The sequence below is a fragment of the Petaurus breviceps genome, unplaced genomic scaffold (assembly GCF_028583685.1).
Source record: "Petaurus breviceps papuanus isolate PSGF00001 unplaced genomic scaffold, PetGlider_PUasm1.0 90444, whole genome shotgun sequence".
Taxonomy (NCBI): Eukaryota; Metazoa; Chordata; class Mammalia; order Diprotodontia; family Petauridae; genus Petaurus; species Petaurus breviceps.
The window spans coordinates 1,371,755-1,397,678 of record NW_027187256.1 but is presented as its reverse complement, the minus strand read 5'-3'; the positions used below and the strand labels follow the sequence as shown (position 1 = coordinate 1,397,678).

Here is a 25,924-nt window from a genome sequence, read left to right as displayed (position 1 = left end):
AGACAGAGAGAGACAGAGAGAGAGACAGAGACAGAGAGAGAGAGAGACAGAGACAGAGACAGAGAGAGAGAGAGACAGAGACAGAGAGACAGACAGAGAGAGACAGACAGACAGAGAGAGAGAGAGAGAGAGAGACAGAGACAGAGACAGAGACAGAGACAGAGAGACAGACAGAGAGACAGAGACAGAGACAGAGAGAGAGAAAGAGAGTCAGAGACAGAGAGACAGAGAGAGACAGAGAGACAGAGAGAGATCTGGAAACAAAAGTGATATAAACTTTTTAAAAAATAAATACGATTTTTCAAAAGTTAAAAAGTAAACAGGACATCAAAGCAAATCTTAGTGATTATATTAAGAATTTTTTTAAATGAAAATAAAATGAGATTTTATTTTTATTCTTAAATTGGATAGAAAATTTAAATGAAGGAATAAGTAATTATTAAGAGTCTACTATGTGACAGCACTGTGCTAAACTCCTCACAAGTATCTCATTTAATCCTGATAATAAACCTCAGAGGTAGATGCTATTAGTATCCCCAATTTACATTTGGAGAAAATGAGGCAGAATGAAATGAAATGACTTTCCTAGGGTCACATGGCTAGTAAGCTTCTGATTCAAACTCAGTTTTTCTTTACTCTAATCTCAGCACTTTATCTGTTGTGCCAATCTACAAGAATGAGGGGAATTTCAAGGAAGAATCAGAATATTGGTGTTGCTGGATGTTAGATTTTGTGGAAGGGTATAAAATGTAAGAAGACTGGAAAGGTAGTAAGGGACCGGACAGTAGGAAGCCACTGCAGTTTGTTGCAAATGAATTTGTGTAACATTAATTTACAATTATATTTGACAAAAAGTGACTAAAATATCTGTGTTTGATTCAGAAATCCCACTGCAAAGGAGATATACTAAAGTGGCCAAAGCTAGAAAGGCATGTCTTGTGCCCATCAAAATACTGATGGTGTACTTTTTTTTTTTTTCCCCAAACACGGTCATCTGGGAATGTTAGAAAGATCATAGAGGGTGCTAAGTGGAGATGATGCTGGTGTGGGAGAGACCTGAGAAAAGAGACCAGTCAGACGATTACAATAGTTTGGGCATAAAGTGCTGAAAGCTGCTCCCAGCCTGAAGCCCCTAACACACAGCTTCCCTCCTTATGGTACACCTATACTTGCCCCAGGCTAAGACTTTTGCATTACAGTCAGCTGTGTGTGTACAGGCTTTGGGACATGAGTTATGCTTCCTCAATGGGTACAATGACATTGGCAGATCACACTGACTCAATGGAGATGGGGAAAATGTAGCCAAGAATAAAAATCATGAATCCTTTGTTTGGGATCTTGAATATGTCTCCTTGATAGGTAAAAACAAGCAATGGGTTGACTGACTATGTGAAGAATGTGAGTAATTGAGTTTTGGGGAGATGTGTTCTCCCCAAACAAAGTAACCTCTGGGACTAAGGAAATAGAATTGTAAAGTTTGTACTTTACTTCCCTTGCCTACTGGCAACAGCAGGATAAAAGGGAGGGAAGGAGAAGAGATTAAACATTTATGCAATGCCTAATATGTGCCCGGTGCTGTGTTAAGTGTGTGTGTGTGTGTGTGTGTGTGTGTGTGTGTATGCTTGACAAATATTATCTCATTTGATCTTCATATAACCCTGGAAAGTAGATATTATTATTACCCCCATTTTATAGTTGAGGAAACAACCAAACAGGTAGTGACTTGCCCAGAGTCACACAGCTACTGAGTGGCTGAAGTTGGCTTTGAACTCAGAACTTCCTCATTATAGAATGATCCTATTTTAAAAGAGGCCTCTACTATCTCACAGATTTTCTTCTGATACATGGAACTCACATAAGACTAACTTCAGAGAAATGTATTTCACACAGGAAACCTAACCTAAACCACAACTCCTATGATCCCAAGCTCTGCATATTCACCCCATTTCCATTCTACAACAGAATGCCACTGATTGACTCTGTACTCCAAGCTGGTCTAAAAAGTATAAAAACCCAAGTTGTATCTTAATTCTTGATTATTTTTTTTGGTTGGTAATCATGGCCCCAAATCACACATTTTAAATTATTTTTGTCAGAACCATAGCATCCCCTATTAATATCAAAGTATATTTTTTTGACTAGGGGTCTAGAGATGAAAGTAAAAGAGACTTCAGTTCTCCCTGGCTTTCTTCTTCCTCTCTTGAGGCCATGTGGCTCAAGGTAAACATCCCTAAGGTAGATTGGGGAGGATATTATGGACATCCACAAAATGTTCACACTGAAAATTTAACAATTTATTATAGGCAGTTGAAGCTGCCTATAATGTCCCTTCAAAGATCCATCTTGGCAGTCAGGTGGCAGAATCTAGGATTTGGAATCAAGAATGCCTGTGTTTGAATTATGCCTCACAGTTACCATCTGTGCGACTCATCTTCTCTGAAATTCAGTTTCCTCATTTATAGAATGACTACTGTTGGGAGGATCAAATGAGATAATATATAAAAAATTTACAAACTTTAAAGTGCTATGTAATATTAATTATTATTCTTGTTACTATTGTTATTAGTATTACGCAGGATCTTCCAACATACTAGAGGCCTTCCTTTAGGTGGCATTTGGGTCATATTGGCCCAAACATCTATTATCTCTAGATCTTGCTACATAATAAATCCACCTACTTTTCTAATCATATTTTATTGAATGATATTTCTTCGGCCAATTCTTGGGTGTAGATCATTCTGGAAATCTTCTGTAGCCCATCTGCTGAACCCTCCACACAAGTCCTCATTGACATTTGAGTCTTACCTTCAAGTCTGATTCTTTGGAGACTGTGGTTCATCAAGATTTACAGACACATGGAAGCACAAATATATATATTTGTGACCTGATTTCTTCCTCCTATTGAATTTCAATTTACTCTCTGTAAACAGTGTCTGTCTCAAGTATTTGTAATGTTGAACTAAATGGACTGATCATCCAGTTGAATAGTGTTATCTGAACAATGCGTATTTTTTATACATTTAGTTGATCCTTATATGGATCTCCCTCTCTCTCTCTGTCTCTCTGTCTGTCTGTCTCTCTGTCTCTTTCTGTCTCTGTCTATCCTCTTTACTTTAAGACAGTTATATTTGTTGGTTACCTTACTTTTATAAGGTATCATCACATTCATTTCTGAATATGCCCTCCCCATCCAAGGAACCATCCCTTGTAATAAAGATTAAAAAGAGGAAGGAAAAAAGTAATTCAGTAAAACCAAACAATACATTTATCATGACTGACAGGATAAGCAATATACCATATCCATAGCTCCCCAATTCTTCACTAAGGAAAGACAGGTACATTATTTCACCTCTCCTTAGTTTATTTTCATCTTATTTTATCTTCATTATTATCCATATTATTTTCCTGATATTACTAACTTTGTTATGAATCAATTCATAAGTATTCCTACCGTACTCTCATTTCTTTTAAATAATTCATTGCAGTATGGTAATATTCCATTACTCTCATGTAACACAATTTGTTGAGCCTTTGTCCAGTTGATGGATGCCTAATTTGCTTCCAGTTCTTTGCTACAATTTTTAAAAAGAGTATGGCTCTGAATAGTTTTAGTGTATAAAAGATCTTTCTTTCCAATTTTAACTTCATTGGAATACATACCGAGCAGCTGGATCTCTGAGTGACATTTTAGCATAATTCCAGATTACTTTCCAGAATGGCTAGGATAGTTCACAGTTCCACCAACAGTGTATGAATGTTCCTTTCTTCTTTTTTTTTTTTTTAAAGCAATCGGGGTTAAGTAGCTTGTTCAAGGTTACACAGCCAGTTATTTCTGGGTGTGGTGCTGAGTGTCTGAGCCCAGGATTCGATCTCCAGGTCATCCTGACACTGGAGCCGGTGCTCTTACTCACTGTGCTACCTGGCCGCCCCATGTGCCTTTCTTCTTCAAGAAATCCTAGAGAGGGGAGAAAAGAGAGGCAGGAGAGATCCATTTTCTTTTGGACTCACTGTTTTATGTCCATTAGGCACCTGTCAGTTTTCATAAACTAACAGAAAGTTTGGGGCTACAAATCACATTCAGGATCATGTAGTGTAACTCTTATCATTTTATAGACTGGAAAACTGAGTCATATAAAGATTAATTGAGTTGCCTAAGGTCACTATTGACTGATTTCTTTCTAGGCTTTTGTCCTGGTGATGATTTTGGCTTTTAGTGTCTCAGGAATTCCCAGAGAGCTCCTTAAATCAGTGTAAAATAAAATAGTAAGCAAATGGATAATTATTCCTCAAAGGACTTCCTCCTCTATCCATCATCCCACCTCCTTATTGCCACAGTGCCTCAGCTACCCAGGTGGGTCTTCCCTCAGCACATTTAAGAAGCTGTAAAGGCCCACCCCCACATGCCTTGAAAGAAGATGTCAGGTATGAGGCAGCATGGGTGTGATGTCTTTCAACTTCAGAAGAAGCTGAATTTGCCTCTTTGATCATGGTAAGCATTGGAGTACCAGTCTTATAAACTCATGTATCCTTTAACTCAATAAAAATGTGTTACTGCCTAATATGTAAAATGCCTTCTACTTGTTTCTGGGGTTAGAAAAGTGAAAAAAAAAAGAACAGAACTCATGGCCTCAGAGAGGTTACAACCTAAGTATCTGGTAGTAAGGCATATTCATGATAAGTCTAATATAAAGCATAATTGAATGGAGGTAAAAACAAAAAAGAGATTCAGACAAAACACCACAAAAATATGAGAAAGGAGATGATTCTATTTTAAGCTGGTGGTTTCAGGAATGGATGGCCAAAGAAGGTAATACCAGACCTGAGTCTTTGAGGAACAAACAGTTCCCAGCTAAAGTAAGTCAAATGTGTTTTAGACTTGGAAGCCAGCCTCCACAAAAGTCGTGAAGTGGGAGAGAGCAGGATGAGATTCAAGAACAGTGAGCCCCAGTATGAAGAGAACATAAAAGGTCTGAAGTGGGGCAGGATCATATCAGGCTGGAAAGTGAGTTTGGATTCATATTTGGGAAGGCTTTACACTTCAGACTTCTTTGTTTGGTGAGGGAGGGTGGAGTTGATTTGTTTTGTTTTCATGCTATGCATTAGATAAAAATAGAGGACACCTAGGGAGTTCTGAGCTGAAAAGTTACATGGTCAGAGCTGGGCATTAGGAAGATTACTTGGGTAATCAATTGAGTAAGAGGCAGGATTGCAGAGGCCAGTTGAACAAATATAAGATTCTTAAAATAGTACAGCAAATAGGTGATTTGGGCCTGAACTAGGGTTGTGATAGTGGAAGTGGAAAGGAAAAGACAGTATTTTATAGGTAAAAATTTTCACAATTCATGGATAACTCCAAGGTTTTGAGCCTGGGTGATAGGGAGGATTTTAGGACTACAATAGAATTAGAGAAGCTGGGAAGAAGGGCAGGTTTGGGGGGAAGACGATGTGTTCCATTTTAATAATGTTGAATCTGAGGTTCTGGAATTACAGCAGGAAACTGAATTTTCAGGGCAGAATATCAGGGGAGAAATTAGGACTTGATGTAGAACATTTTTAACCATCTTTATAGAACTGATAATTAGAACCATGAAAGAGTTTGAAGTCACCAAAAGAGTGGATATAGAAAGAGAGGAATAAAAAATTCTGAGGAGCGAATCTTAAACTAGGATACCCACATATAATGGTAAGGATATAGGATATAATCTCCCTGAAATCAGGGACTGTTTTTATTTCCTCTTTGTAGTCCTCCCTCCTTGTACACTTTGCAAATAGTAAGCCATTATTAAATGTCTATTGAAGTGAATAGGGCTAAAGAGATAGAAGATGAACTATCAAAGAAGACTATATAGAATTTTGATAAAAGGGAGGGTAAGTAAAAAAAAAAGGGAACATGAAGCAGAAAATGGGTGGTCAACAATAGCAAATGTTAGAGAGAGATTGGGAAAGATAAAGTCTGAAAAAAGGTTATTGGATTTGGTGATTAGAGGTTCCTTAGTGATCTCACACAGAGCTTTCTCATGGAATGATGGGGATGGAAACAAAATTACATAGGATTGAAAACTGAATGGCTGGCAGGGAATATGGCATACTCTTTCTAAAACATTGATAGTGAAGGGAGAGTTAAGATAACATCTTGAAGGGTCAAGTGTAAGTGTTGTGGTTTTTTTTTTAATTTATGGGAGAAAAGCTAAGGATAAAGACCAAATGACCACGGAAATATTGAAGATACATTAGAGAGAGGAGATAATTGCTGGTGGGAGGCTTCAGAGAAAATTTTTTAAAAAAATGTGATCTAGGATATAGGTAGAGCGTTTAGCTTTAGGAAGGAAAGCTAACTCATCATGTAAAATAGAAGAGAAAGGGACGATGGGAGATAAAGAGAGGTTTTGTGATACAAAAGAGAAAAAAATAAAGAACTTCACGTTAGATAACTCCAGTCTTTTCAGTAAGGCAGCACCATGGCCTCCAGCCCCAGTTCCATCTCATGATATAGTGTCATGATACAATGGAAAGACTACTGGACTCAGAGTTGGTTGAGACCTGTCTTCAAATCCTGTCTCTGAAATTTATTAGTTACGTGATCCTGATCAAATAATTTAAACCCTCTGAAAATGTTTCCTCATGTTCACAATGGGGATAATAATACCCACCCACCCTTACTTATCTTACAGTATCATAGGGAGCCTCAAATGAGATAACATGTGGAAAGAACTTTGCACAATGTAAAAGCCTATGTAAATGTCAATAATGGTTTCATCCATTTCCTTGAACATGAGCCCCATGAACCCAATCCTATTCCCATTTCATGGTACCAGTTCTAGTCATAGCCCTCAATTTAGTGCCACCATCCATCTCTGCCCCAGTCCTCAGTCGTTAACCTTCATCCCAATGTCAGATGCAGCCCCCCAGCTCCTGTGTCCGAATCCACCCTCCAAAAATTTGATCTTCACCCAGTTGTTATTAAAAGAGAATACATTTTTCTCCATTCTGTCTCAAGACAGGTGAAGAAAGATGAATCTACAGGTGCAGTAGGAATCTCAGGAAGTGCTCTGGAAGGGAGTCTGAAGATCTGGGTTTTAGTCATTATTGTGCAATTAAATTACTATGTGACCTCGTGGAAAGTCATTAATTTCTACAGTTCTCAGTTTTCTTATGATGAAAAGAATGACTGCTCCTCCTTCCTTCGCAGTAATGATGTGAAGATCAGGTGGAAGAATTACTGAGAAAGTTCTTTGGCAAGTACTCTGTCCTATGAAAAAGAAAGAACTTGCCAATATTACTATCATCAGTCAGTAAATAGGCATTTATTAAATACCTTCTGTGTGCCAGACAGGGCAGCACAGTGGATAGAGTGCCAGGCCTGGAGTTAGGAAGACCTGAGTTCAAATCCCTGTTTACCTCAGTTTTCTCATATGTAAAATGAGCTGGAGAATGGGATACCTCTTCAATATCTTTGCCCGTATGAGATCATGGTGAGTAGAAAGTGGTTGAGAAAACTGAACTACAATCCCTAGCACTTTGCTAAGTGGGAGGGGTGCAAAGAAAGGCAAAAAGGAGATAAAGGAGCTTACATTGGAATGGGAGAGACAATATGTTAACTGTGTTCAAACAAAGTATGTCCAAGGTAAATTGCAGAAAGTCTCAGAGGAAAGACACTGAAGTTAAGGGGAACTGGGGAAAGTTGCCTGTAAAGGTAAGACTTAAAGGAAGCTACAGAAGATAGGAGGTGGAGATGAGAAGAGAGAAGAGTACAGGCTTGGGGGAAAAGCCAATGTGGGGAGACTGAGTAGTTCAGTGGAGTCAGAAGACCTGAATTCAAATCCAGCCTCAGACCCTCATTAGCTGTGTGATTCTGGAGCAAGTCATTTAACCTCTGTTTGCCTTGATCCACTGGAGAAGGAAAGGGAAAACCAGCCCATCATCTTTACCAAGAAAACCCCATGGACAGTATGGTGCATGGGATCATGGATGAGTTGGATAATTGAACAACTGAACAACAACAAATGTGCCAGGTACCAAGCTAAGTGCTTTGCAAATATTGTATTCACCTTTATGTAATGCTCTTAAGGTTTAGAAAGTGCTTTCTTCAAACGAATTTTGTAAGTAGATAGTGTTAGTAATATTATTCCTATTTTGCAGATGAGGACACTAATATTCAGAGAGGTTGTCTCATGTTTAAAGGCACAGTTAGTAACTGATAAAACACAACCAAAAATCCATGTCCCCTCCCAGTATCCTCCAGTGCTCTTTTCCATGCTCTTATCACCTACAATATGGGAATATGGTATTAGTAGGAGAATATATGTTAGCCAGCTGATTGCTTTTTTTTTTTTAAGCAATCAGGGTTAAGTAACTTGCTTAAGGTTACACGGCCAGTTATTTCTGGGTGTGGTGTTGAGTGTCTGAGCCCGGGATTCGATCTCCAGGTCATCCCAACACTGGAGCCGGTGCTCTTACTAGCTGAGCCACCTGGCCACCCCCAGCTGATTGCTTTTTAATCCATTTTTTCAGTTTTATGACTATTTCCCTAAAGAGAACAGAGCTTATTCTTCCCTGCCTTAGAGTATGTCATTCCATCTCCTTTCCACTAACATTGAACACTTGCTCATCCCCATTATCAAGCTACATTCTTCTCTTTCCTTGCTTTCATATTTCCCCAAGAAAGCTTTTCCTAATGAAATCCATGGTTATGTAGTTACTCAAAACACTGTAGTCCTTCTATGTACCCCTTTGCTCATGTCCTATGTAGCTCTAGGGAGGTATGAGTTCAGACCATCATATCCTTGTGAACAATGCTCACTTCTCCCTCATGATACTAGATAGATATTCTTTGTGTACCAAAACCAAGTCTTCCCCATCAAACCAAAAAGCTTCCCAAAAGCAAGGATCTTGTTTCTACAATCAGATTTGAAGTTTCCAAAGGATGAAGAATATGTCTTCTCTTTTTAGGTATTTCTTCAATGCTGAATCCTGGTATTTGTCCCCAGGGACCTTTCTCCATTTTCCTAAACTGACTGGCACTTTATTTCTTATTCATTGGGCAAAACCATTCCCATAGTGCAAGGTTCCATCATGCAGACTAGTAATAGCTCTGGTCTGATAGGGGTGTTCACACCTGAAACATTCATCTTGGCTGGTATCCCTGGGATGGAAGCTGACCACATCTGGATCTCCATTCCTTTTTGCCTGATGTACATCATCATATTCCTTGGAAATGGGACCATCCTCCATGTCATCCATATGAATCCCACCTTGCACCAGCCTATGTACTTGTTCCTAGCCATGCTGGCCCTTGCTGAGCTTGGAATATCTGCTTCTACACTTCCCACTGTGCTGAGAATTTTCCTCTTTGATACAACTGAGATTGATTTCAATGTCTGCCTGCTCCAGATGTTCTCTATACACTCCTTTTCCATCATGGAGTCAGGTATCCTGCTGGCTATGTCCATGGACCGCTTTGTGGCCATTTATAGCCCACTGCGCTATACAGTCATACTGACTTTGCCTCGAATTATTTCAGTAGGTATTACAACTGGACTCAAGAGTGTGGTGCTCATGGCCCCACTGCCTGTCCTACTCCAACGCCTGCCTTTCTGTGGACACAATACCCTCTCTCATTCCTACTGCCTACATCCCAACCTTGTCCACTTACCATGTGCTGACACCTCCATCAACAATATCTATGGACTTTTCATTGTAATTTCCACATTTGGGCTGGACTTCTTACTTATTGTGATCTCCTATGTACTCATCCTTCACACAGTATTGGGTATTGCCTCAGGTGAGGGCCGGTGGAAGGCCCTCAATACTTGTGGCTCACATGTCTGTGCTGTACTCGTGTATTACGTACCCATGATTGGCTTGTCCATGGTACACCGCTTTGGGAGACACCTCCCCCCTTTGCTACAACCTACCATGGCCAATATTTACCTCTTCTTCCCACCTGTGGTAAATCCAATTGTTTATAGTATCAAGACCAAGGAGATCCGCAGAGGCATTGTCCATGTATTCTCTAGAAAGAGGGTCAGGGGTTAGCATGAGTAAGAGGAGATATCTCCCAGAAACATGGGGTGGGGGATAAATAGACTTGACTGAACCAGTACTCCATAAGAGCTAGCTTACTGCCATTTGGCAGCAAAATGCAAGCAGTAGTGGAAACTGAGGGAAATGGAATCTATGACTGTGGTTCATTGTGGTGGAGAAAGAAAAACCTATGATCTTGGCTTATTTCTTTGAGAGGGAAAAGCCATTATCTAGGCTGTTGTACTATCAGTCTTATGACCTGGTATCATGGGGGTGGGCACAACTGGTTCAGGAAAGGATGTCTAACATGAACTATAAATGAGGTAGCCCAGCATTTTGGATTTTGAGTTTTCCCATCACAATCATAATTCTAAAGTGTTTTAGGGGGTTGTAAAAGCGTGTGAGTTTGACCACCATGTATGGTTTCTTCTAGTGTATTGTTTGAAATCTGTGTATCACTGAAGAAACCTTCTGCTTGGACATTGCTTTTGTGATGTTTCACATTGCTTTCGTGGCATGTCAGATTGCAAGTTTATATTTTCAGGAGATATGTTGGTATCAATAAACCTAACTTATAATTAGGGCTTATGGGTGCTGGTTTTGTTTGTTATCAATATTGCATAGATCAAATGATAAAACCCTAAGGTTCTAATCGTGTCTGTCTGAAATCATAGAACTATTAATGTAAACACAGAGGAATATTAGAGATAATCTCATTGACCTCCTTTATTTTACAATTAAGGAAACTGGAATCTGGAGACTAAAGTGACTTTTTTTCAAGCACACACAAATTAAGAGAAAAATTGAGATTTTAATAGAGCTTATTTTCCTGGGACCCTTCACTAATGATTATAATGATAGCTTACATTTATGTTACACTTACTATGGGTTAGGCCCTGTACTAAGCACTTTACAAATATTATCTCATTTGAGCTTCAACAACCCTGGGAGGTATGTACTATTATTATCCCCATTTTACAGATGAGTATACTAAGGCAAACAAAAGTTAAGTGACTTCTCCAGAGTTACACAGGTAGCAAGTGTCTGAGACTGGACATGAACTCAGGTCTTTTTTTTTCTTTGTTTTTTTTTTTTATTATTTTCCCAATTACAAGTAATGAAAGTTTTCAGCATTCATTTTTGTAAGATTCTGAATTCTAAATTTTTCTTCTTCCCTTCCCCTCCCCTCTACCTAAGACAGTAAGCAATCTGATATGTTATGCATATACAATCACATTAAACATATTTCCACATTAGTCATGTTGTAGAATAAGAATCATAACAAAAGGAAAAAACCATGAGAAAGAAAAAAAACCAAAAAGTCAAAATAGTATATTTTGATCTGCATTCAAACTCCATAGCTTTTTCTCTTGATGTGGACAGCACTGTCTATCACAAATCTTTTGGGACTGTCTTGGATCATTGTGTTTTTGAGGAGAGCCAAGTCTATCATAGGTGATCATTGCACAGTGTTGCTGTTATTATGCATACTTCACTCAGCATCAGTTCGTCTAAGTTTTTCCAGGTTTTTCTGAAATCTGCTTGCTCATCATTTCTTACAGCATAATAGCATTCCATTACATCCATATACCACAACTTATTCAGCAAATCTCTAGTGGATGGGCATCTCCTCAATTTCCAATTCTTTGCTGCTACAAAAAATGCTACTATAAATACTTTTATAAATAGGTCATTTCCCTTTTTTAATGATCTCTTTTGACCCAGTAGTGGTATTGCTGGATCAAAGGATATACACAGTTTGGTTGCCTTTGGGCATAGTTGGTCGAATAGAATGGGTGGATCAGTTCATAGCTCTAACAATAATGCATTAGGGTTCTAATTTTTCCACATCTCTGACATTTATAATTTTTCTTTTTCTGTCATATTAGCCAAACTAATAGGTATCTCAGAGTTGTTTTAATTTGCATCTCTCTAATCAAAAATGATTTAAAATATTTTTATATGATATAGCTTTGATTTCATTTGAAAACTACTTGTTCATATCCTTTCTGCTTCCCTTCTAATCTTGGTTGCATTGATTTTGTTTGTGCAAAACCCTTTTAATTGAATATAATCAAAATGATCTATTCTGCATTTCATAATTGAACTCAGATCTTCTTGACCCCAGACCCAGAGCTCTATCTGATATGCCACTGAGCTGCTTACAGATAAAGAAAGGAACCATGATTTCCAACAATTTTTAAGAAAATAAAAATGTAACCTTTGGTTTTAAAAGTTGGACTACAAACAACTATTGTGTATGGGATGACAATTTGGTACTTTGAGCAAGTCCTGAGTTTGGGCTTCAGTATCATAGTAAAATATGCTGTCCAGAACTGAACATAATAGTTCAAATGCGGCCTGACCAAACTTTTATTTGGGTTAACTATGGTTGACTGGGTTCCTTAGGTTTGATTCATGCTAATCAGAGTTCAAAGGGACAGAATGATAAACCAGATATCAACTTATTAAGTTTTGATTGGTCAAGAGTCTCCATGGGATTCACGCTTCCTAGTCCAGAGGTCCACTATGGAAAGTAAGTGGAAAATCAGAAGGCTGCTTAGATAGTGTAAAATTCTACATCACAGACAAAAAGAAAAGAGGCATGATGAAGAAGGCCATCCAATACACCTCAGGTTCCCTCTCTCAGTAGCAAAGTCTCATGATCACAGAATGGGAAAGGGCTTTAGCAATATAAGAGCTGACATTTATATAGTGGTTTAAATTTTGTATAGGGTTTCTTCCCAACAAAACCGTGACAATATAATTATTATCACTGTTATCAAGTGGTAATATAAAAATTGGTTGGGTTGGACTAGATAGGCCTGTGATTTAATTTAATGGCCTCCTCTCTGAAGAAATCCTCTACCAATGCAATTTCTCTGTGCTTATAGTCCAACTTCTACTTGACCAACAATCTCTCAACATCCCTAACAAAAACACATCCAATCTCTTCTAGGACTCTAGTAAGAAGTATCTACCACCTTGCAAAGCAGCCAATTCCTTTTCTGGACTGCCTTAATTTTTTGGAAGTATTCTCTATCCAATCAAAATCTGCTTCTCAGTAACTTCCACAAAGCTTGAGGCTCAGCCTCCACAAGACAACTTTTCCAGGAGTAGAATCTAGATTCTGGCTGTTGCTATTTGTGTAATTTTAAGCAAGACCTCTCTTCTTCATCTATAAAGTTTACATAAAAATACTTGCAGTGACTAACTTGCAAGGTTGTGGAGGGGCAAGTGTTTCATTAGTGAACAAAGAGCACACAAGGTTCATTCTCCCCATAAGAGAATGTCTCATTTTTGTCTCTGAATCATCAGTGTCTAGAATAGTGTCTGGAACATGAGAGGCACCACTACCATCACAAATACCACCAGCAGCAGCATCGAATATATCTATCATGTCTCTATTAAGTCTTCTCTTCCCTAGGATAACTATTTCTTATAACTACAACCAAACAATCCTTATGTGGTATGGTTTCTAATCTGCTCCGCTTCTTGTTCCCTCTCCTTTGGATACACGCCAGTTTATCAGTGCCTCTGTCTAGATCTGAACACAACAATTCAAATTTGCCCTGATCAGGACAGAGAAAAGGACTATAATTTCCCTCCTTCTTGACATGATACTAAGGTCACTTTAACTGTTCTATCTCTAATATAACACTGGTAACTCATACTGAAGTTCTAATCCAATAATGCCTAGATCTTTTTTTTTCTAGATGAATTGTCCCCTATCACTCCATCTTGAGTTGGTACAGTGCATTTAGCAATTGTGGTAATTTACATTTATCTCTATTATATTTTACTTTTTTGTATTTGTTTTATTGATTCGGCTTTTAATCACCTTAATGTATCCTGGCTCTTAGCTATCTAACCTAGCTTTCTGTCTTCCCTGGGGCAATTCACCAGAGACCTACTTCCAAATTGGTATTAATCCATTAATCACTACCCTGTATCTGGTTACTCAACTTGCTTTGAAGCTACCAAAGTTTTCATTACCTAGCCTGTATTTTCCCACCTCTAATGCAAGATGTTGACAAATTCCTTTCTAAAATCTAAGGGTAATATGCTGGTTATCTCTTCCAGTCTCTTTCAGCTTCCTTTTATACGTTTTCTTCCCCCATTAGACTGTAAGCTCCTTGAGGGTAGGAACTACCTTGTTTTCATCTTCAGTGTTGTGGCAAGCACAAGTGCCACATGCCTCCCACATAGTGTTTAACAGATATTTATTGACAGATGATTGCATTTCACTCAAGTAAACTTATCAAAAATGGAACAATCTATTTCTGATGGACCCAGTCTGGGTGCTGGTGAACACTGCTCTAGCTCCTTTTTTGAAAGCACTATCTTCTCAAAGCACATCCTAGAATTTTGTCAAGAACTGAAAGGAAACTCGTCAGCTTATAAATAGAATTATCTTCCCTATTTTTAAAATTTTAAATCTGGGCATCTGTCCTTCTCAGATACTGTAACATTTCTCCCGACTAACAAGACTTTTCAAAGATCACTAGGCCTACAAACACATCTGCCAATTACTCTGGTACCTAATAATCTAGTTCAACCAAGTCTTGACTTGAAATCTTTGACGATGGAAGCAAGCATTTACTGAACAGCTGCTATATGTCAGGAACTGTGCTGAACACAAATATTATCTCATTTAATCTTCATAACAACCCTGTGGTGCTTTCATTATCCTCATTTTATAGTTGAGGGAATTGAGGCAAACAGAGGTGAAGCGACTGACCCAGTAAGTATCTGAGGCTGAATTTGAACTCAGGTCTTCCTGAATTTCAGGTCCAGTTCATTGCGCCACCTAGCGGCCTCAAGGTAGAATGAATGGAGTCTTTTCAGCCCAACTCAACCCCACAGGGCAAGCAATATGAGATCACAGCAGTCAGCAGTCAAGATAATTAATTAAATCTTAGAATACATTGATAAGATCAGTGCTCACAATGAGGAAGGAGTTCACTGCCATGGGAAGACTACTTCTGGATTATTGCATACTCAGTGTCTCATTCTAGGAGGGCCTTTAACAGGTTCAAGGGCATCCAGAACAGGCCAGATTTTCATACTGAATGTGCCTTGCCTTCTCTCACCTGCAGCATTTCATGAATTCTTTCTTGCCATTCTCTCTTGGTCCTACTCATGAGGATTGTCATGTACAAGAACAACAAACAGAATGTTCGCACCTGAAACAAAAGCTGTAAATAATTCCGAGGACAAGTGGCCCTAAATCCATCCTCAGGGATTCGTTATTCTCTATGATCTGAGATCTCTTCCAGATCCAAAACCTATGGTTTCTCAGCTCACTGATGCTATCTTCGTCTCTTTTCTCCTAGTAGCTGCAGTGGTGATGGTGGTGGTGGTGCAGGAGGGGGAGGGGGAGGAAGAGAAGAGGACGAATGCATTTGGATCCAGTCCAATCGGAGGCTCTCAATTTCTCTTTCCTTACTATACTATTCCTATCCCTTTGCTACTTTAATGTTGATTCTCATCACTTTCACTCACCATTCTTTACTGCTGCTGCTGCATTTCTCCTCTCTCCTCTCAGAGGGTTAGAGGCAAAACTGGTGGCATAGCAGATAGAGCACTGGGCCTGGAGTCAGAAAGACCTAAGTTCAAATCTAGCCCCAGATATTTATTAGCTATATGACCCTAAACAAGTCATTTGACCTAATTTGCCTCAGTTTCCTCTACTGTAAAATAGATATGATTGCATCATTTACCTCCCAGGGTTGTTATGAGTCTCAAATGAGATAATATTTATAAAATGTGTAACATGGTACCTGACACATGATAGGTGCTATATAAATGCTTATTCCCTTCCACTTCCCAGATCAGTTTTTCTCATTAATTCCTTTCTCATAGCTTCCAAAAAATATAATATACTTGGCCAAACTTTGTATTCCCCTGGTGCTATAGTCACCCAACACATGATCTTAAGAATGGACAGAATGCTATGTGAAAATCCAGATAAATTTTGCTATGATGGTTATAATGACAAAGTTATAATGAAATTGGATAAAATATTATTTTATAGAGCTAGGAAAAAATAACAAAATTTATCAGGAAGAACAAAAGGTCAAGAATATCAAGAAATTGATGAAAAATGCAAAGAAAGGTGCTCTGGTTATGCTGGATCTCAAATTACATTCTAAAACAGTAATCATCAACACTATCTGGTACTGGCCAAGAAACAAAGTGGTGGATCAGTGGAATATATTAGATATATGAGACAAGTTAGTAAAAGACCACAGTAATCTAGTGACATAGAATCAGATTTAAGCCAGTGTCTGGTGTTGAAGCAAATATTTTAACACTCTAACCAAATAAAAAATAGTCCAACACCAAAATTAAGTTTATATTTGATTATTATGTTAAATATCTTCTAAGTTTTAACTTGCTTCATTAAAATGTTTTTATATTAAACAAAACTTGTAAAAATAAATTGAAGAAGTCTTGCAGACAACAGAAAACATGTTGTTGTTCATTCTTCATTTTTGAAGAGGACCAATTTAGCCTTAACTTTAGTGTGAATTGGATTTAAGTGAAAGTTGCACAAAATTGCCAGTTTCACTCTCTTCCCAAGTTATCAAAGGCCAGAGGCAAGACAAAAGTCAAGATGACTGGTGAATGCCCTGGGGAGCAGTGGATGACCTTGACACCATTAATGTCTGATCCAGCCCTAAGCACTCCACCATGCCTGCTTCAGCTACCTTCATGGCCATTCAAACAAATTGTTCTCATCTGCCCATTCCACCACATGCTTGGGGTAGACATACTCCTAACTTGCCAACAGGTTTGAGGCCTGTCGGTTACCCTCAACATTACCAGGGTGTGGCTGCTGCATATGCTACAGCTTCTTGGAGCCACAGGTGAGAGCATATGAGGTCTCATTGGATTGAAGGCAGCTAGATAGTAGTCAGTAAGTCTTGAGTTCAAATTCAGATTCAACCTTATTAGCTGTGTGACCCTGGGCAAGTCTATTAACCTTTGTTTGCCTCAGTTTCCCCATGTTAAAAGGGAATAATAATAGCTCCTATCTCCCAAGAATTATTATTGTTGAGGATCAAATGAGATAATTATAAAGTGCTTGGCACATAGTAAGCATTATATGTTAGCTGTTATTGCTTTTAAAAATCCTTACAGGATGTCCCACATTTATATTTACTATTGTAATTTTATATATCATTTATGTTTATAATTACATAACGTATATTTTAATTTGGAGTTCTTTTGGACAAGTTATCATTGTAATTATAAACACTTGATGAATAAATCTAAATAATAAATCTACATTAAATTACCCTGGAAATTTACAACTCATTTTTATTTGCTTGTTGAAAGGGCTTTGTGGAACAAAAAATATTAGGAACCACTGTGGTGGGCAATCAGGCCTCTGCAGATATTTTTGAACAGGGGACATGGGCTATAGTTACTGGTTATAATGACTTCTTAAATAAAATTAGCTTAAAAAATGGTCTGCTCTTTCCCCAACTTCTAGTACAGATATTGTAAAATGGTCTGCTCATTCTTATATTCTTATTTCCTGAATCCTGATCTTGTCTCAATTTCAGAGACCAAGGTTTAGCTGAAGTTAAAATGTGAACTTAGGACAGAGAGCCTAACTTTTGTCTGAATATTAGGAATTTGTTTAACTGGGGCCTCTGAGCTATTGTGATTATACCACTAACATTTTGTCTAATATAAATTCCATAAAACAACAAAGGAAGGGATCTAAAGCCCATGATATTGCTGGTAGCCTACAAAAGTGAGCTAACAGTGTGGCTGATGAGTCTCCAGAGAGAAGTGGGGTAGGGAGGAGAAAGTGGTGGCCAAAGAAAAACTTACATCCTAAATTGCCTCCAAAGAAGTAGAATGGAAAGGCTGGAGAAGGATATGGCTTCCCTCCAGCCATCGGAAAGAATCAAACATGTCATTCCACGGTGATGCCATGCTATTTCATTACAGTTACATTATGCTAGTTTATTAAATCTTTTTGTATTAAACTAATTGTGTCTTCTAATGAAAGCAAACCTATCCATGTGGACTTATGAACTAGTTTTTGAGTTCACGTAGATCCAAAGAGTACTTGGAAGCTGGGAGAGCTTATCTAAGTGGGTGGGACTCATATGTATGAAGGGAAATGTCACAGGTGCCAATTTACTTGTTGCACATTTATATAGCATTTAAGGAACTGACCACAAGACTAAAGAGCTAAGTATTTTATAGAACAAAGTATTAAGCTAGTAATTTATGTACCAGGGGTAATACCACAAACCCTAAGACAAGTGGCATGAAGAGTACAATCAATTGAAGGGATGCCAGGGCAGAGATAGAGATACTACCCTGTGGAAAGAGACAGAGACTGCAGAAAACCTTAAGGCCACTGGTAGGATGACTACCCACCTCCACTGCCCAACAAGAAGACACCTGAACTGACCTCAGCATGCAGAATTAGTCATTTCTGCACATTTGACATTCAAGAACCGTGATTACTGGGGGTGGAGAGAGGGAGGATTATGGAGTAACAATCTTTCCAGGGTTTTTCAATTAATTTAATTAATTTAAAATTAAATAAAAAATAATTACAATTTAAAATTGTAAAATTTTCTATGAAATAAACATCTAATTTGATTATGGTTAACTACAAAGCAAAGACCAAAGACATAGTATGCTTCTCATAATAAAGAATAAACAACTTCTAAGAGATTTGATTTTGCACCTAAGTATTTATACTCCAATTTTGCTTAAGTTTAAAAAAAAGCATTAATCCAGAAAAAGATAGAAAATTAGAAGTAAACTAGGATGAGGAGTCACTCAGCAATCAATCAACACTTGCTTGGTTAGTTCCTATTCCAGGAAGCAAAAATTCAACTACAGATAAAAATCTAACTACAAAATAACTGAAAGGGAATGCTGCAGAATTACAAATTACAAACATGGTCCCAAGAGACAGAAGAAGATACCTTCCCCTACTACTCTGCATAAGTGGGAGGCTTCCTGTATGTAACTTTGCATACATTTTCAGATTTTTGCAAAGTACTGATGGATTTTGCTAATTCTTCCCCCCCCCCCTTCTTCTTTTGGTGAAAATAAAAATTCTATTATTTATAGAAAGGCTGGGAGAATGGTTTTTGGGAGGAATTTAGGTAACATTAAAAAAAAGACATCAATGAAATGAATTTTTAAAAATAAAGTTGACAAAAATCTAACAAAAATAGGAAATTTTATTTTACAAATGTAAATCAAAAGATATCTCAAGTATATACGTATAGTATATGTGTGTCTATGTACACACACACACCCCTAACTATATGTATCTATAAATATTCTCCCTAACCCCATGCCATCTCTACCAATCCCAACTAAAGCTCTGTTATGCTTACAAAAACCAAAAGAAGAGCTTGCACCTGGAGGATTATACCCGTCCCCGCCCAAACACGGCCCGCCCCCTTCCATAGGGATGTTTTCAGAGGCCCTTTTGGGGGGAGGGAAGGGGAGGACTCCTCCCTAGGGGTCCAGGGAGAGGGAGCTCAGGGTTTGGGTCACAGCCTGCTCGCCCTCCTTCTCGGGCTGGGCAGCTGCCTGCTCCTGGGCATCGGGCAGGGCCCCGGGCTGCAGCGTGCCCCGGCCCAGACCCCCGGACTTTTTGAGTTTGCACGCCTCTTGGTAGGGCGGCCGGATAGGCGGCTGGGCCGGCGGCGTGTACCGGTACTCGGGGCTCCCCTCCAGCTGCAGAGGGTAGGTGCGGTCGGCGTCATAGGCACTGAGGTCCCCGCAGGCCAGGAAGGGCACGATGAGCCGCGTGGGGCCCTCGAGCTGGTTGAAGTCCCCGTGGTAGCTGTGGTCCAGCAGGGGGTTTAGCATGCTGGGCACGTAGCCCGCCGGCATCGTGAAGCCCCGGCACACGGCGAAAGCTTCGATGCTCGAGTTTCGGCTGCTCCTGGGCTTGGCACACACCACGTCGGGGAAGAAGAGGCGCAGCTGCGAGTAGAGCAGGGTGACGTCCCGGCCGCGGAAGATCTTGGCTACGAAGTTGCCGCCGGGCTTCAGGACGTGGATGGCGATGTTGAGGGCGGCCAGAAGGAGCTGCGCCTGGATGTACTCGTCGATGTCGTGCAGCCCAGTGACGTCGGGGGCGCCGTCACACACCACCAGGTCCGCCGGCTGCCCCTCGAAGTGCCCGATGATCTCCTGCGCCGTGGACGCCTTGGTGATGTCCCCCTGGATCTGCACCACCCCGGGCAAGGGCGCCATGGCCTGCAGGTCCACGGCCACGATGCAGGCTGGCTGCCCGGAGCCCCCGAGCTTGCGGCTCAGCACCTGGCTCCAGCTCCCGGGCGCGGCACAGAGATCCACGGCCCGCCTCACACCGCTAAAGAGCTGGAATTCCTCGTCCAGCTGGAGCAGCTTGAAGGCGCTGCGGGCCCGCCAGCCCTCCTCCTTTGCCAGCCGGTAATAGACATCGCGCTTGTCCTTGGACGTGCGTCCCATCGCGCACCGAGGGGAGGGAAAGGAGTACTGGGCAAGAGGCGCCCGAACTCCCAACACAGACGCGGCAGTCACGGAACGGGGCAGAGAAAGAAACAGAAGTATTTCTGCCAGCCGCGCGCCGCGACCCACGCACTGCGGTGCGGTCACGCCAGAGCGTGATGAGGTCACACGACCCGACGGTGCCCTGGAAGGGAAGAGGCCCGAGGAGGGAGGGTAGACGGGGCGTCATGGCACTTGGAACGTTGTGATTGGTGCAGAAGCCGTAGAGGCGGATCCCGTCCTCTCCCGAAAGGGAGTGTGAGCTGAGATTTGAAATATGTTTTTCTTTTCTTGTTTACCGCGAATTGATGAACTCCCTCCAGAAAACCCCAGCCTGGAAGTAATGGCGACAGTTTCGGTGAAGAATGCTAGCTCTCCTTCCGACGCTATCCCGACGTTACCCAGTCTACATCTTGTCGTAGTCTTTGCTTGTTGCCTCCCCCGTTAGGGGCAGGGCACTTTTTACTCTGTGCCTAGCACAGTGCTTGGCCTAGACTACTTACATAACGAATGCCACAGACGAGCTGACAGAGCCCTAGACTGGCACCGTCTGAGCCCCAACTCCAGCCCTGGTCTTGGCTCCTGTCTCCTGAATGCGAAGGATTTTAGGACCAGGCGAGGCAGAACCTGGGAGCCTGAGAAGTCAGAACACTGGCAAGGAAGCACCGGCCTTAAGTCTTCCAACACAAGCCCCATATCCTAGGAAAGGCAAATGGAAGAAATCAATGCCCCCACCTCTGGCTTAGGGGGGAAAAAAGCACCCGGATATTCCTTAAGCGCGTAAAAGCCCGTTTCTATAGTAGTTAGACTCTGTCAGTCCGTTCACCAGCTGAGTTATTCTGTATAGTATGAGCCTGGTCACATGTGGAAATAGTTATTATGTGGGTTTGGTTACACGTGTCCACTGAGGGAAAAATGTTTGCAGTTTAAACTGTATGATCTGCTGCTGTGAAGTAATAGAGAGGTTATACTGTGTTCGTTGTTGCATATTACTGATGAGACAGTGGTATAAAGAGAGAACATTTTTCTCTATCATGACCTTTGCTAAGAAAAAGGTAGGGGAGAAGGGAGAAAAGAAAAACTACAGGTCAATCTGGTTTTAAATTTTATTATATAAACTTTTAAAACTATTGTGTATTTTGTTTTTGCAAATCTGCACTTATTAAGTTCTTACAGTGTGCCAGGTGGCTGGGCTAAGCCCTGGGAATGCAAGTCAAAGAAAGCGACACAATCACTGTAGCAAAGTCTAATCAATGTGTTGTACAGTGAAACGATTAACTTCCTACGATCTAACCACTATACATTTCTCAAGGTAGTCATTCTTTAAACTTGCTCAAAATTATTTTATACACACACACACACACACACACACACTACCCACACCACATTTCTCTCACCCTAGTGGATCTAAGTCCCCAGAAAAGAATCACTGTACTGTAGCTTAGCTACACTCAAACTCAGTTGTGGATGAAATATACACACTACTCACTACTTGAAACCTTTTACAAATCCATTTAGCACTAATATGTTCTCTCTGAAATTCCCTCCAAAATATCCTATATACAGCATGTCCCAAAAGACTTGGTGCAATTTTAAAGCTTTAATAGCTTATTTGTACATAGTTCTTTGCATGCATATTGACTCCTCCATTGGGTTGTTAGGTCCTTTAAAGCAGGGGTTGTTTTTGTCTTTCATATTTTTGCCACAAAGTAACCTCTTAATACTCTCCAGTCTACACTAATATGGGCAAATCCATGCACAGTGATGACAATTAGGTCTTAAACATAACCATTTACTTAAAAATAAGGTGAAAGAAATAGTAGTATCACAGGTACTTCTCTGTGATATAAAGAGAGCAAGACCAATGAACCCTGCTAAAAATATTTTTTAAATCCATCATCTTTCACTTATAAATATCTGTACTGTATCATATAGTTGATGTGCTAGATGTATTTTTCTTTATTCCATCAATTGCATCTCACGCCATTTTTTTTTCTTATAAGATTGTCATACTTTTAGCTGCATTTTAGTTTGCATAGCATAAACTCTCACAGCCCTCATAATCATACCATTACTGTAAACTCTGTAACCTTTGGGCTAGATGCAGGCACACTACTTAATATTTTATAATTTTGCCAGCTCTGGCTGATTCAGAAGCAGAATATTTGATCTCAAATGGAACAGTCATGTCAATGACAGTGGCAGGAGGCAGTGAGGTTCTTTTTGGTCTAGAATAATCAGGTGAGATCAAAGTGCTTCCCCTAGCCCAAGAACAGTTAGATTTTCCTTAATCTCAGTGGGTTTTGGCAATCATATATCCTTTACTAATCTGTTTAGAATGGCATTTTACCAGAAGTTACTAAACTGTACATATTCTTTGACCCAGCAATACCTCTGCTGGGCTACAATTCAGTGAGATTGAAGAAAGTGGGAAAGGTTCTGTTCATACAAAAATATTTACAGCAGCTACCTTTTTTTTTGTGGTGGCAAAAAATAAAAACTGAAAGCTAAAGGAATGACCATCAATTGGCAAATGGCTGAACAAATTGTGATATTTAAATATAATGGAATACTATTGTTGTGCTGTAAGAAATGAGGAAGAAGATGATTTTGAAAGAGACAGGAAATGTATAATGTGCTGATGCAGAGTGAGTAAAACAAAAACAACAATTTATATAGTAACATTAGTATTATAAAAATGAATAAGTGGAAAAGACTTAACTATGATCGATTAAATGATCAGCCATGATTCCAGAGGACTAATAAAGGAGAATACTACCCACCTCATGACAAAGAAATGATGGACTAATGTGCAGAATAAGAAATATATTTTACATGACCAATGAAATAATATATTTTGCTTGACTGAGCTTATGTGATACAAGAATTCTTGCTTTCTTATGAGGAGGGAAAAAAAATAAATGCAAGATAGTTGGATAAAATTTATTTTTTAAATCACATTTTGTGCATCAGGTACTGTACCCCCTTCATGGCTAACAAACATGGAGGTGCTGCTATTCCTGTAACTATTCAAACCACTCAATGGAGAATGTTGTTGACACCAGTTTCTTTTGTGAAACTAAAGTGGGCCAAGGGAAGGTAGGATGGAATCCGGGATGCAAGAGAAAAGGAAGGGACTCACCTGAACTCTCCCTGAAACCTCTTCGAACAACTTTAAATGATGCCTCAAAACGAACTCTGGAATGATAGAACCCACAAAAGGATTGGGCAAAACATTTTTTCAGTCCAAGATCACTAAGAAGTTCAACAGGAAAGGTCTGTTCCACCAGGGTGAGGGGAGCACAGTCCAAAGCAGGCTGTCCCCAGCAAACCAGTATTAGCCCTTGGGAATTACTGATTCAGTGGCCGCAATGAATGACTCCAGATCTCTCAGCCAATAGGTGATAGAGAGATCAGACAACTTGTCAGAAGAAGATTACAGAGTCCTGGCAGAAGAAGAGTACAGGGATCCCTTTTGTGGCACCAGAGCAGGACTCTGTTTCATTGCCTATACTTGTATCTGGATCACAGTTCTGGGTCTCAGTACCAGAGTAATGAGGAGCACAAGCACATTGGAGCTTGTAGCCTCAGGGAAGTGGGATCCTGGTCACAGTTCCAGGACAGAAAATAGAACTTTTGGTACATACCAGGCCAGATAGGTGAGGAGAGAAATAAATACACCTCCTTTACCATCTTGGAAAAACTGAGAACTTACAGATCTCCAGAATTATCATTTAAAACAGCTGCAAAAAAGACTATGAAACTTGAGACAGTGACCCCTGCTCTCCAGAAGCAGAGTCCCACTTTTGCATAGAATTAAAAGACAAAAAACAGTCTGGAAAAATGAGCGAAGAGCAGAAAAAAATCCTGACTATAGAAAATTACTATGGTGACAGGGAAGATCAAAATACAAACTCAGAAGATAACACAGTCAAAACTACTACATTAAATACCTCAAAGAAAAAATATGACTTGGCCCCAGGCCATTGAAGAACTCAAAAACTATTTTAAAAATCAAATGAGAGAAGTAGAGGAAAAATTGGGAGGGCAAATGAGAGAGATTCAAGAAAATCATGAAAAAAAGTCAACAGCTTGTAAAGAAGGAACTAAAAAATACTGAAGAAAATAATACCTTAAAAATAGGCTAGGCCAAAAGGTAAAAGAGGCTCAAAAATCCTGTGAAGAGAAGAATGACTTGAAAAACAGAATTGGCCAAATTAGGGGAAAAAAGAGGTACGGAAATCTACTGAAGAAAAGAACTCCTTAAAAAGTGCAATTGGCCAAATGCAAAAGGAGGTACAAAAGCTCAATGAAGAAAATAATTCCTTAAAAATTAGATTCAGGCAAGTAAAAGCTAATGACTTTATGAAACAGCAAAAAAAAAAAAACAACTAAATCAAAGAATGAAAAAATAGAAGAAAATGTGAAATATCTCATTGGAAAAAGAATTGACCTGGAAAAAAAATCCAGGAGTGATAATTTAAGAATTATTGAACTCTCTGAAAGCCATGATGAAAAAAAGAGCCTAGACATCCATTTTTCAAGAAGTTATCAAGGAAAACTGCCCTGATATTCTAGAACCAGAAGGTAAATTAGAAATTTAAAGAATCACCTCCTGAAAGAGATACCAAAATGAAAACTCCCAGGAATATTATAGCCAAGCTCCCTGGTCAAGGAGATACTATTGCAAGAAGCCAAAAAGAAAATTCCAATATCATGGAGCCACAGTCAGAATAACAAAATTTAGCAGTTTCTGCATTAAAGAATAGGAAAGCTTGGAATATGATATTCCAGAAGCAAAAGAGCAAGGATTAGAACCCAAGAATCACCTACCAGCAAAACTGAGTATAATTCTTCCTGGGAAAAATAGACATTCAATGAAATAAAGAACTTTCAAGCATTCCTGATGAAAAGTCCAGAGCTGAATAGAAAATTTGACTTTCAAATAAAAGACTCAAGAGAAGCACCAAAAGATAAACAGGAAAGAGAAATCATAAGGGATTAAGTGAACTTAAACTATTTATATTCCTACCTGAGAAAGTAATACTTGTAACTCTTAAAAACTTTCTCATAATTAGGGCAGTTAGCAGTATACATAGAAGGCACAGGTGTGAATTGAATATAACAAGATGATTATCTTAAAATATAAAATTAAGGGGTGAGAAACATGAGTGGAGTGGGAGAAGGGAAAAGGAAGAGTTAGAGTGGGGTAAATTATTTGGCATAAAAAAGGTAAAGAGCTTTTACTGTGGAGCAGAAGATGGGGAAGATGGGGGTGAGGAGTGTGTGAGCCTTACTCTCATTAAAATTGGCTCAGAGAGTGTATCAGCAATGCCATATTCACAATGCCTATAGAGATTACAAATAT

The 25,924-nt window shown here is 39.5% G+C and overlaps 4 protein-coding genes across 4 annotated transcripts in view; 1 reads left to right on the top strand and 3 right to left on the bottom strand.

The window, feature by feature from the left end:
• Positions 1 to 25,924, bottom strand: part of LOC138177722 (hemoglobin subunit beta) — a 297,632-nt gene that overhangs the window by 222,279 nt on the left and 49,429 nt on the right. The gene's annotated exons all lie outside the window — the stretch shown is intronic.
• Positions 1 to 25,924, bottom strand: part of LOC138177723 (hemoglobin subunit epsilon) — a 277,438-nt gene that overhangs the window by 202,092 nt on the left and 49,422 nt on the right. The window lies entirely within an intron of this gene.
• LOC138177717 (olfactory receptor 51I2-like) lies at positions 8,929 to 10,632 on the top strand. The gene has a single exon (XM_069108926.1). The coding sequence runs from the start codon at positions 9,073 to 9,075 to the stop codon at positions 10,033 to 10,035; it is 963 nt and encodes a 320-aa protein (XP_068965027.1). The 5' UTR covers positions 8,929 to 9,072; the 3' UTR covers positions 10,036 to 10,632.
• Positions 18,557 to 21,576, bottom strand: FTSJ1 (FtsJ RNA 2'-O-methyltransferase 1). The gene has a single exon (XM_069108925.1). The coding sequence runs from the start codon at positions 20,515 to 20,517 to the stop codon at positions 19,534 to 19,536; it is 984 nt and encodes a 327-aa protein (XP_068965026.1). The 5' UTR covers positions 20,518 to 21,576; the 3' UTR covers positions 18,557 to 19,533.

Coding starts and splice junctions, on each gene's coding strand:
- LOC138177717 (XM_069108926.1), top strand. CDS start 9,073: ATGCAGACTAGTAATAGCTCTGGTCTGATAGGGGTGTTCACACCTGAA.
- FTSJ1 (XM_069108925.1), bottom strand. CDS start 20,517: ATGGGACGCACGTCCAAGGACAAGCGCGATGTCTATTACCGGCTGGCA.